General features: G+C 49.5%; 1 protein-coding gene across 1 annotated transcript in view; it reads left to right on the top strand.

Moving 5' to 3' along the window:
- Positions 1–12197, top strand: part of Podxl2 (podocalyxin like 2) — a 33747-nt gene that overhangs the window by 4879 nt on the left and 16671 nt on the right. Inside the window, exon 2 of the mRNA XM_005071149.3 lies at positions 4832–5104. Within this exon, the coding sequence (XP_005071206.2) occupies positions 4832–5104 (273 nt within the window). The remainder of the gene's footprint in view (positions 1–4831; positions 5105–12197) is intronic.

Genomic DNA, 12197 nt, shown 5'->3' with positions numbered 1-12197 from the left:
AGAGAGAGAAGGGGGGGGGAGAGGGAGAGAGAGAGCTGTGTCCAGAGGCAGGAATAAACTAGGCAGGTGGGGAAACTGGAGAGATGGCTCAGCAGTTGGGAGCACTTGCTGCTCTTACAGAGGACCTGGATTCAGTTCTCAGCACCCACACTGAGGTTCACAACTCCAGCTCCAGGGGATCCATTGCCCTCCAGCTTGACTCCATGGGCACTGTATGCATCCATGCAGATGGTACTTGCCGGCACACATTCCAGGAAAGTAAAAATAAATCTTTAAGAGTCGGGTGGGAAAGATAGAAATAAAGGGATAGTCATGCAGAAGGCATAGCACGTATGAAGAAAGCAAAGGAGGTTGTTATGTCCTGGAAATCTCTAGGAACTCGGTTTAAAGCACAGGGCATGTGATTGTGACTGTGGAGAGTGGAGAAGAGGTACCAGGGTGTGTCCATTGATGGTCACTTTGAAGGATCTGACTGGGTCATCTTTGTGATGGGGTTGGCAGTAGGTACAGATTTGGCTGTCAGAAGGCTGTTCTGAGTTTTGCTATTCAAAATGTGGTCTGTGGACCAACAGCATTACTCATCCAGGAACACTGGGTGAGTCATATGTACCCTTGGGCCCTGGTGGCACTCTGTTTCAGAGGGTAGTGTAGCAGAGAGATGTACGCAGTGAGAATTGGTAGGGAACCCTGAAATACCTAAAAGATCTGCTGGGGACCATCTCTGGAGAGAATTGGTAGGAAGGAATCAGGGATATTCATGGGCCAGCATATTGAGGGGTGGAGCTTGGAGAAGGCCCTCCACCTTCTCAAGATGTTGGCCTTTGAGTAGACCCAATTCCTTCCTACCAAAACTGACCTTTCGAGCTGTGAGCAGTGTGGCCTCCTTCCAGCCATGTGGCCTTGACTGCTTTGTTGCAGTGCAGCGTGTGGAGTATGGGGTGTGAGTGCTCCTTGGGGAGCACCCCTGCTCACCCTGCAGACGGAGATGAGGGACGAGCATTCCCAGCTGTCCCAGCTTTACTCCCCTCCCAGCAGCACTTCCTGCTTGGCTGCCTTCCTTCTCTTACAGTCGGCTAGCACAGGCACCATGGTACCACTCTGCGGCAGCTGCTTTAGGCCTCTTATGTACCTGTTACACTGTACTGGGATGATCTGGCTTCCTTGGCACTCTGAAGACCTGGAACTATATCTTCCTCGTTGCTGTATCTGCCTGGCCTTTGTATAATGCCTGGTGCAAAGCTGGCATTTACAAAAGGGACTTTTGGGTGAATGAATGGGTGAATGAATGGAGTTCAGCTGCTCAAACCGTATTTTGACATGAAAGAACTCCATTTATAACCTTTCTCAGTGTACCAGTGGGCTATGTCAAATTTGGGGCTGTATAACAAATCACCCCCAAATTTCATTACTTAAAACAGAACTTGTTGGGATGGCAAGATGGCTCAGTAGGTGAAGGCATTTGTCACAAAGCCTGATGACCTGATTTCAGTGTCTCCAGGCCACATGGTAGAAGAGAGAGCTGACTCCCTAAAGTTATCCTTTGATATCCATGCACATGCACACGTGTGTGTGTGTGTGTGTGTGTGTTTGTGTATGTGTGTGTGTATATATACACACACACACACAAACACACAAAGAGAATGAATAAATGTAAAATTTAGAACAATAACAAAAAAGCTCCAGAAATTCCTTTTGCTATTATTTTATTTTATGTTTATGGGTGTTTTGCTTGCATATATATCTGTGTACCATGTACCCCATGTGTGTCTGGTGCTGGCAAAGGCCAGAAGAGGGCACTAGACCTCCCAGAACTGAGTTATAGATGGTAGTGAGCCATGTGGGTACTGGAAATTGAACCCATGTTCTTTTCTTTTTTTTTAAGATTTTATTTATTATTATGTATACAGTGTTCTGCCTGCATGTCAGTCAGAAGAGCATACCAGATTTCATTGTAGATAGCTGTGAGACTCCATATGTTTGCTGAAACTAAACTCGGGACCTCTGTAAGAGCAGTCAGTGCTCTTAACCTCTGAACCATCTCTCCAGTCCTTGAACCCATGTTCTTGACAAGAACCACTGGGCCATCTCTTTAGTCCCAAGCCTCAGAAATCCCCAAACTAGACGTGATCCCCAAACTAGAAGCTTCAACCTGGGAGCTTTCTAGAGTTTTGGATTCTTGGGGCTTGTCAAAGAACAACTGGGCTCAAAGCCTATCCGTGACTTAGCTTTCTGTGTAATTCACACACCACCACCACCCTGTGAGTCCTTACTGGCTCAGGTTTGAAAGGGACTGGTTTTGAACAAACTCCGTTTATTTAGCTCGGGACTCTGGGCTGGCAGTGCAGCTGGAATCTGCGGGCACTTCCTATCTCAGCCAGACTCCTTCAAGTTCCACATCAGCTTGTCCTGACTGGCTTTGTCACACGGGACTTTCAGCTGGGACACTGCTAACCTGGCTGTTTTCTACATGGGCTCTTGTTCTAGATCAGGGTAGCCTAGGCAGGTTGGCCAGAAATCCTAAGAGAATAAAGCTTGCAAAAGCCTTGAGGCCTACCGTGAAGATGGTGGAGTGTCTCAGGTCTGAGAGTGGGGACTCAGCCTCAAGGGAAGAACTGAAAAGTTGTATTTCAGAGGTGTGCCTTCCTTCCTGGAGCCAGAGCTTCAGAGAAGAGCCCTTCACCCGGGTGGTTTCTGTGTTGGACCCAGCAGCCTGACTCAAAACCATCATTGGATGATATTTCTCTTCCCCATAATATCAGGACTAGAAAAACAACAAGAGATGTTTTAGGGTCTCCTTATGATGGGATCAGAGTAGAAGGAAGGACTCATGGCATCCTCTTCTAGAAACCAAGGAGAACCTTAGGAGAGGTGGGCACCAAGAAGATGCCGGTGGTTCCCTCTGGCCTCTAGATGTCTTAAAGCCATGAGTATGCCCTGTCCTCTCCGATGTGTGAGTTGGTAATGTGGATACATGAGCATAGCTTCAGCTTCATGAAGCCAGGCCCGCCTGGCAGCCTTTGGCCTTGGACCTAGTATCTGGGACAGCTAGAGCTGCTCTGGAAGAGGTGTTATGATTCCCAACTTCAGAGCCAGAATCTGCCCAGCCACAGGTGGAGCATAGCAGTATCTCTGGGTCCTATCTTCCAGCAGAGCCCCCTTCCCAGGTACAACAGCTCGGTGTGAGGCCTGTGGACGAGCTTGTTGAGAGTGGACTGTCTCCGAGTCACAGAGAAGAAGGGACCAGCAAGTCAGCTCTTGTCCTGCCATCCTGTCCTGCTCTCCTGTCCTCACAGTCAGCCCTGAGTTGGTTCTGAGGCCACACGAGACAGTGATGAGTCCTGCTACTCATGTCAGCCGTTTCTCTCCTCCCTTCATTCCTCTCTCTCTTCCTCCCTTCCATTTGGGTGTTTTGAAACAAGATCTCACCATATAGCCCAAATTGGCCTCAAACTTATAATCCTCCTGCCTCAGCCTCCAGAGTGCTGGGATTGTAGGTGTGAGCTCAGCCTTTTCGTAGATGCAGCCTGTTGTCTGCTCTTAGGGCTCTCTGGCTGGGGGACATCCTGAACCTCTGTGCTTTCTTCGAGTCCCTGTACAGCAATGCACACAGTCCTGGGTGACTCACTGGGATAGATAGCTCCGCCCACCTGCATTAAGTGCCCCTCCTCCGGGACTGGGGGCTTGGAGTGACTGTCCATGCTTTACAGTGGACACTAAGGCTGGACTGGTGGATGAACTTGGAGCCCCTCAGCTCAGGCAGGGAAGACAAGTTTAAGTTGGTTTGCTTGGTACCCTGCCTGCCTCCCCTTCCGGCCCTCTTCCTCCCTACTAACCCTACCCAGATGCTTCCCTATAGGTCACTGTGCTCTTCCTGGTCCTGGGATGACTGACAGGTACATAATATGCCTGACATTCTCCCAGTTACTGGTGGGATGCTGTGGTCCTTTCCCTTCCTTCAGCAGCCAAGCACTGTCCTCCTCATCAGGGGTTGAGGCGATTAAAATTCAGATACTGTTTGTAAAGCATTTTGCACATGGCCCTGAAAATATGAGGTCTTGTTTTTATTATAAACATCACTGAAATCTTCCCTTCATTATAGTCACAGCAGGTCACAGTCCACATCCAGTGCAGGGGTGGGGGTGGGGGAGGGGGTTGGACCTGCCCTCCCCACACCACTGGTGTTTTTAGTCTGAGGAAGGATGCACAGGGCGTGTCCATCGACTTCTGGTCTTCTAGGTGAGGAGGTGAGACCTGGGGTCCTTGAGTGACTTCCCAAAGCATGTAATGAATGGCATGACCAAGCTAGCAGTGAAATTGGTCAGTAGTACAGATCTGCTGTTCTCAGTGACAGAGGGAAAGAGGATGACCTTTCTAATTTGTAGTCTGGTCTTTATTTTGTCTTGATAAATCAGGAGGGCCCACAATTCTAAATAAACACACAGAATTACCAGCACTGGTAAGTTTGCCCTGCAGCCTTGCATGGTGGGGTTATTAAACTGCACCCGGGAGACCTGCTGTGATGCAAAATTACAACACAGGCTGGGATGCAAACTTAGAGAGCACTGTCACATGCAGTGTGCCTGCAGTGTCTGGCAGTGCTACCAGACTGGGCAGAGGAACTCCCTGAGCACCCTGGGGATGAGGGGAGCAGGGTCATCAAGGCCTCACTCCTTGCTGGCCCTTTTGCCGCTGTCTCAGGCGAGGCTGGACACATTACAAGGCATCTCAGGTCCCCTTGACGCCTCAGTGCTGAGAAGTGTCCGTCTTTGTGGTATGTCTTGCCAGTCCTTGTTGCCGCCATTCCTTCTGATGTCTGGCTTTGTGTTCACAGGAGTTTCCCTGGGCGCCTGTGCAGTCAGCATGGATGAGCCTGGCCCTGAGGGCCTCACTTCCACATCCCTGCTTGATCTTCTGTTGCCTACTGACTTTGAGCCACTGGACTCAGAGGAGCCCAGTGAGGCCATGGGCCTGGGCGCCGGCCTAGCCCCGGGCTCGGGCTTCCCCAGTGAGGACAGCGAGGAGTCCCGGCTCCTGCAGCCACCACAGTACTTCTGGGAGGAGGAGGAACTGAACGGCACCAGCCTGGACCTGGGTCCCACTGCAGGTAGCTGTGCTCACATACCGTACTCAGGAGACCAGGAGTGACCCATGGTGGCAGGGGCTGTGGGGCAGTTTGTGCTCCAGTCCTTTGCCCTCTGGTGTCCTCCAGGCCACCATCCGTCTGCCGTCATGGCCACATCTCTGAGACTAGGTTTCTCCTTAATAATAGCTACTGTTTACTGTGGCCTAGGCACCACGCTGGCTACATACAGCCTGGGGGCTGGTAACCAGTGCGTGGATCCAGCTGCAGCGCTTAGACCCTGGCCTCTGCAGTGACATTCTTGGCTTGTGGGGTCCCCCTTTGAAGGCTAGGAAAAGAGAGCTGTGGTGTCAAAATTCAGCCACAAATCTTTCTAAACAATGACATACTCAGTAGAGTTATACTTTGTGATTTAGACAGAATTGGTTAAGAGTGCTGGCTGCTCTTCCAGAGGACCTAGGTTTGATTCCCAGCACCCACACATGGTGACTCACAGCTGTCTGTAATTCCAGTCCCAAGGTCTGGTGCCCTCTTCTGAACTCCCATGGACCAGACACACACAGTACACAGACAGCCATACATGCTGGTAAAATTCTCATGCACATTAAAATAAAATATAAGTCTAAGTCTAAAAAAATTACATTAATATTAGTGCTGTGTGGTAGCCATGTCTTTAATTCCAGAATTTAGGAGGCAGAGGCAGAGGCAGAGGCAGAGGCAGAGGCAGAGGCAGAGGCAGAGGCAGAGGCAGAGGCAGAGGCAGAGGCGGGTGATGTCTGTGAGTTCCAGGTTAGCCTTGTGAGTGAAACTCTGTCTCCAAGGAAGGAGGAGGAGATGAACACCAGAAAATTAAAAGATAAAACAAAGTTAACTCAAAGGAAATAAAGCCACCCACAGCCTAAGAACAGAAAACTGAAAAACTAGAACCATAAGGAACATTGTATTTTCATTTGAGATATTTCTTAAATGTATTTCCACATTATTCATTATCCTTTTTACAACCTGATTTTTTTTAGGAATTTCCTTTATTTTCATTTTACGTGTATGGGTATCTTTCCAGAATGTATTTCTATGCACCATGTGGGTGCCTGTTGGCCAAGTAGACCAGAAAATGGGAATAGATTCCCCTGAGACTGGAGTACAGGCAGCTGGAAAGCATCATATAGGTGCTGGGAATCTGACCAGGTCCCCTGGAAGAGTGGCTGGTGCTCATGACCCCCAAGCCCCCTCTCTGCCCCCCACCCGATTTTTCACAGCTGTGTAGTCAGTTGCTCACGCATGGTTGTCAGATGGCCCGAGAGCCTCCCTGTTTGGTGTCCAGGCTTAGTTGCAGCAGCAAATGTTCTTATAGTTTTCCCACTCTCCGGGCTTTTTCCCTAGGATAAGGTCTAGAAATCACTAGGTCAAGAGATGTCCCACCCAGCAGCAGAAGACAGGGAACTCAGAGAGTCCCAAGAGACAAAGCAGTGGATTTTCAAGAGTCTGGCAGGGTGTAGGAGAATCACTGGGAATCCAGGGCAGGCCACAGATGCATGCCTACCCTCAGGTACAAAGGAACCAGAAGGTGACCACCCAGGATCCCGTCCGCAGGTGCCTCATTGTCCTTGCTCCCTGCCTCTCACTGAGGAGCCTATCAGAGACAGGACCATGAGAGCCCAGGGCTGTGACTGATCAAGTCAGCCTGGGGCAGCAGCCGAGGAGTTTCAGACAGTCGGAAGGCAAGTGGAACGGCTCTGCCATCAAGTGTGTGGGTCTTTACAGGGGCTCTGGAAACCTTCCCAAAATGACCTCCAGGGACATCACTTTTTCTCCAGCACTCGACAGAGGAACCGAGTTCTGGGTCTTGAGATGTTTCCCACCCTGAGTTCAGTTATCCAGCTATGATGTCCCAGGCAGTCCCTACACTCAGGCAGCTGATGCAGGAGGACCATGAATGGAGGCCAGCCTAGACTAAATAGCAAAACCTGATCTCAAAAAAGCCAAGGTCTGGAGATGAGACTCAGAAGTGGATCATGCACAAGGACCTGTCTTCCATCTCTAGAACCCCATGAGGGGAGGATTTTGCTCAATTTGATAGGAAAAAATTACAATGGTCTTTGTGAATGGCCTGACAAACTTAATATAGAGTGTATATTCATTAATAATATATACACCTTTAAATATCTCTCTCTATATATGTGCATGTATATATTCTGAAATAGATGGTATTTTTTAAAGATTTACTTATTATGTATACAGTATTCTGCCAGCATGTATACCTGCGTGCCAGAAGAGGGCGCCAAATCTCATTACAGATGGTTGTGAGTCACCATGTGGTTGCTGGAAATTGAACTCAGGACCTCTGGAAGAGCAATCAGTGCTCTTAATCTCTGAGCCATCTCTCCAGCCCTGGTATAATATATTCTATACAATATATTTTACATATAGAAATATCAAATATAATTTTCAGGGTTGGCGAGATGGCTCAGTGGTTTAGAGCATTGGCTGCTCTTCAAGAGGAACAAGGTTTGATTCCCAGCACCCACATAGTGGCTCACAACCAGTCAGCTGCAATCCCAGTTCCAGGGGATCCAACAGACATGAAAATGATGCAAATACATGAATGTGTCCAAAACATTCATACCCATGAAGCCTGGGGTAGTGGAGAGAAAGCGGGTTCTGCCATTCCAACCCTGCCCACTAACAGCAACCTGACATCAGTGGAAAACGCAAAGCCAAAGCCCCATTTTCTCCTCTAGGACATGGGGTCCTCACCTTGCAGGGTCTTCCCCAGCAGGTAGAGTGGGGAAAGGGCCCGTCCAGCCGGTCTCTTCCCGGGGCTGACAAATACATGCTGAGTCTAGAATCTGTCGAAGCAGGATCTCGATTTATTCCAACAGGCAGGAACTTATATAGGCCTGAGGTAGGGGATGGGAATCTTAAGATAGGGTAAGGTGACCTGAGGAGTAAGGGCCAATAGCATCCCACCAAGCAGGCAGATAGCTCAGGGGGCAATCTTGCATCAGGTCTGGCTGAGTCACCCCCACGTGGAGGTTACAGGTTAGAGACAGGTCGCCAAACTCTAGCCAGGCTCAGGAGCTTACACTGGGCCTCGCATCAGAGCCTTTCTTAGGCCCAACACAGCTAAATGATGTGACGGGTTCCCATCACTCAGTACAGTGTTTGGCAGTGGGAGGTGCTCTGTAAATGTTTGCTGCTCTTACCACTTCCACAGGTTTTCCCTACTAAGGTGCTCATTCTTTTCCTGCCACTGTGAAATCTTTGTATAGAAGAAAGAAAATATGTCTGTGCCATTTACAAGCAGAAACATTTTTACAGTCTGTCAATTGCTTTTTTTAAGTTTTAAAGATTTAATTTATTTATATGATATATATTTTATTTATATGATATATATTTATTTTATTTATATGATATATATATACGTATATATATATATGCCTGCTTTTCTATGTGTACCATGTGTGTGCAGTACCCAAGGAATCCAGAAGAGGGCATCATATCTCCTGGAACTAGAGTTACAGGAGGTTGTGGTCTATCTATGTAAATGCTGGGTATCTAACCCCAATCTTCTGAAGGAATAACCAGTGCTTTTAACTGCTGAGCTGGTGCTCCAGCCCCTTGAAAATGGTTTTAAATGTTTTTGTTGCTTTCTGCTGCTTTGTGTTTAGAGAAGTCTTTCCCTCCCTGAGATATCCACTGCTCTCCTGTGGTTTTACACTTTTATATTTAACTATTTTAGTGTACAGTGGGAGGTAAGGGCCCATATTAGTGATCAAATACTTGCTGAGAAGCAATCTATAGGAGGAAGGATGTTTGGGCTCAGAGTTTAAGGGGATACACCCCACCATGGTGGGTCCATGGTAGCAGGAATGTGTATCTGGGATACCTTACTTGTTCACCTCTTGAAGGAACAGGAGTAGGAAGGAAATGTTCAAGCCTGCCTCTAACAATCCTCTCCCACCAGATAGGCTCCACCTCCTAAAGGTTTTACAACCTCCCAAAATAGTGCCATCACCTGGGGACCAAGTGTTCACATGGGAGTTTGTGGGGCCATTCCCATCCAAACCACCAGAGGGCCTCATTTCCTCTTTCTGTGTATGTGACTCATCATTTTAGCAGCCCCACCCTTGTCCTATCCTGGGCAGTAGGATGCCCTGGACCTCTAAGGCTCTTCCTGCTATAGAGAGGCAGGCAGACATGCTTGGGACTGACCCTGGGGTCATGGCAGGGTCAGAGTCCAGGGAAGGTTGTGTCTCCTTCCTGGGCTTCTCCCAGCCTCTTGACAAGAAGTCTAACCACCACCCACTGCATTCAAGCTGCGTCATGTTTCTAAGTCCCTGTACGGCTCACTTGCCCTACTGTCTTCTCATCTGAGTGATGGTAATACGGTCCTTACACAGCAGGAAGGGAAGACAAAGGCAGGCAACTGCACCTCGGGCCTCTGCTGGTGGCCCTGCTGGTGGCCTTCTCTCTCCCTGGTGTCTTGCCTTTCTAAACCACATGATCCCAAGGAGTAGCCCACTTCCGTGTAAACACTCCTGGGTGAACCCTGGTAATATACAATGTAGTCTCTACATCCATCCCACCAGAAACAGGTCTCCACAGTGCAGTCCCACTCCCTCCCCTGCCCTCTCCTGCTGGCAGAGCTGAGCTGATGGGCTACCCGGGGCCTCTCCTGTGACTAGCACCAATCCTAGTAGCCTTTCTAACGGGCAGTGGCTCAAGCCTGCTCCTTAAGCCTCTAGCTCTATTCTTCCCATCCCATCAGCCCCGGAAGCTCTTATGTACCCTGGCTTCCTAGTTGCTAGGTGACCATCCTTCACTGCCCAGCTCAACAGGGGCCAGTCACTCTGCCCATGGCAGATGCTGGGGCTGTGATGCTGATGGTGCCTTGTCCACGGTATGTAGCTTGGCGGTTAACGGGGCTAGTGTCCTGTCGTTAGCAGCCCCTAAACAGTTTCCTTGCACTGCCTCACAGGCATTACTGAGAGAGGGATTCAGTGGGTATAGGATAGGGTCTATGCTGGCAGTGGGTAGGCAGGCTGATATTCAGGAGGATCCAGAGGGCGGGTATCACTCATCACTATTGCCCTGTACCACTCTTCCTCCTGAGGAGTCAGAGTCCTACACCCCAGGCTCGAAGAGGTTAGCTGTCTCAGAGCTGTTCTTCACGTTGGATGTCCTTCCAGAAGAGCAGGCAACAGAGTAGGGCGGGGTCGAGGTGGGAGCATCTCCACACCCCCAGCGAGCTCAAGGTGGCGTTAAAGCAAGGCCAGCTCATCCCCAGCTGCTGGTGAGAAACAGTAGCTGTGGTTTTGTCCACAGCTAGCTACTTTCTGTTATAGGATTAGAAGGTTCTGGAAGCCAGACCTCCATGGTGGAAAGGTTCCACTTAGGAGGGCTTTGGGTCTCACAATCCTGTGGCAGAACAAAGCTGGAGAGGGGCAGGCCTGAGCTGCTGTGTGACACTCATGTGTGACAATGACACTAAGCCTTCCAGAAGGTGGAGCTCCAGCCCTAGCCCTTTATTGAGGGCCCACCCTTAGTGCTGTTATAACCACAGTTAAACCCTCTGCTTCCCCTTAGGTAGCCAGAACTCACAATCCTCCTGCCTCAGCCTCCTGAATGCTGTGGTTACAGGTGCACAGCACCCACAGCTGGCTTCTGGGCAATACATGTCAAAGTGGGTTTCAGAAGGGTTATTCAGACCATGACGCATCTCAGACTGCCCTGCTCTCACTCTGCACATGTCCTTTTCCGTAAGACAGAATCTGCATCAGGCTCCAAGGTTCTAGGGAAGAAGTCAGAATCCTGCCAGAGAGGGGATGGATGGCCCTGGAGGCCATCAGCAGGGAAATCCCAATCACACAGATTCACAGGCTTCTGTGGAAAGGGACTCGGTGGGCTTATGAAATAAGGAACAGACCCACAGTACCAACAAGAGATGCAATGTGCCAGCCTGGACTGTCTGGGCCATCCTGCTCCATCTTGTTCTGTTGGCTTTAATCCAGGCAGCCTGCCCAGAAAAAGTCATTGTCCTTTCCTTTAGTGACCACCATAGAAAGTGAGCTCTGCATTCCCAGGACCAGGAGAGGGTCAGATAGGTTCTGATTGGGTCCTGAACCTCTGCCTGTCCTGCCCTAAGACCAGGATTCTCTGATCGGCAAGGGCTAAGGTAAGCTACTCCTAAAATCAGAGGGTGGGGGTCCCTTAACTCCAAGAAGAGGGGAGGCATGTCCCCAAAGGAGAAGGGGGACAGTGGAGGGGCATGAACAGCAGTGCCTTGGGTAGAGACATGAGTCATACGGGCTCTCACTCTGAGCATCTCATGGACTGCAGATGCAGGGCGGCCACCATCACTGTTTTATAGCTAAGGAACTGGGTCAGAGATTTAAAAGTGGCACTATATTACCCCGGGAATAAGTGGCAGAGCCAAACCTCAAATCAGCCACCCTTCCCTACATGGAGTCGTTCTTACTAGACTTCTTTAATTACGCCTGCCTGGCATGGAGCTTGTGGAAACCAGACTCCAAGGCAGCTGTCTGCTGGGGCCTGGAGTGGTTTTCTACCACAAATCCTCACTGCACCATAGCTGCTGCTGCGCGGTCTGACCCTGCATTTACTGTACTCGCGGGAGTCCGTTCACTGGGATGGACAGGCCCATAAGGCAGAGCCAAGTGCTGAGGGGAACACACTTGCACCCTGGGCTGCAGGAGTAAAGCTCTTCACTTTCATGCTTGTAATAAACACTAGCATATACATCCTTTAAAATGCAAATAAAAGAAGAAAATAGAATTGGCCCACATTCCCATCACCTAAAGTTACCAGACAGTATCGCGTTGGTGTCTCTTCAGACTTTATTTCCCTTATTGGAAATAGATTTTTTTTTGTTTTTACGAGACAGGGTTTCTCCCTATTGTTTTGGAGGCTGTTGGTCCAGCCCGGCCTCGAACTCACAGCAATCCGCCTGCCTCTGCATCCCGAGTGCTGGGATTAAAGGCGTGCGCCACCACCGCCCAGCTTGGAAATAGATTTTTAAAAGGCTTTGGCCCTAGACAGAGCTGTGGTACACACACCTCTGGGTCCAATCGTCAGCATCAATGTCCCAAGCCGGCCA

The sequence above is a fragment of the Mesocricetus auratus genome, unplaced genomic scaffold (assembly GCF_017639785.1).
Source record: "Mesocricetus auratus isolate SY011 unplaced genomic scaffold, BCM_Maur_2.0 Super-Scaffold_100676, whole genome shotgun sequence".
Lineage (NCBI taxonomy): Eukaryota > Metazoa > Chordata > Mammalia > Rodentia > Cricetidae > Mesocricetus > Mesocricetus auratus.
The sequence above is the reverse complement of the archived record's forward strand: the minus strand, read 5'-3'. Positions and strand labels throughout refer to the sequence as shown.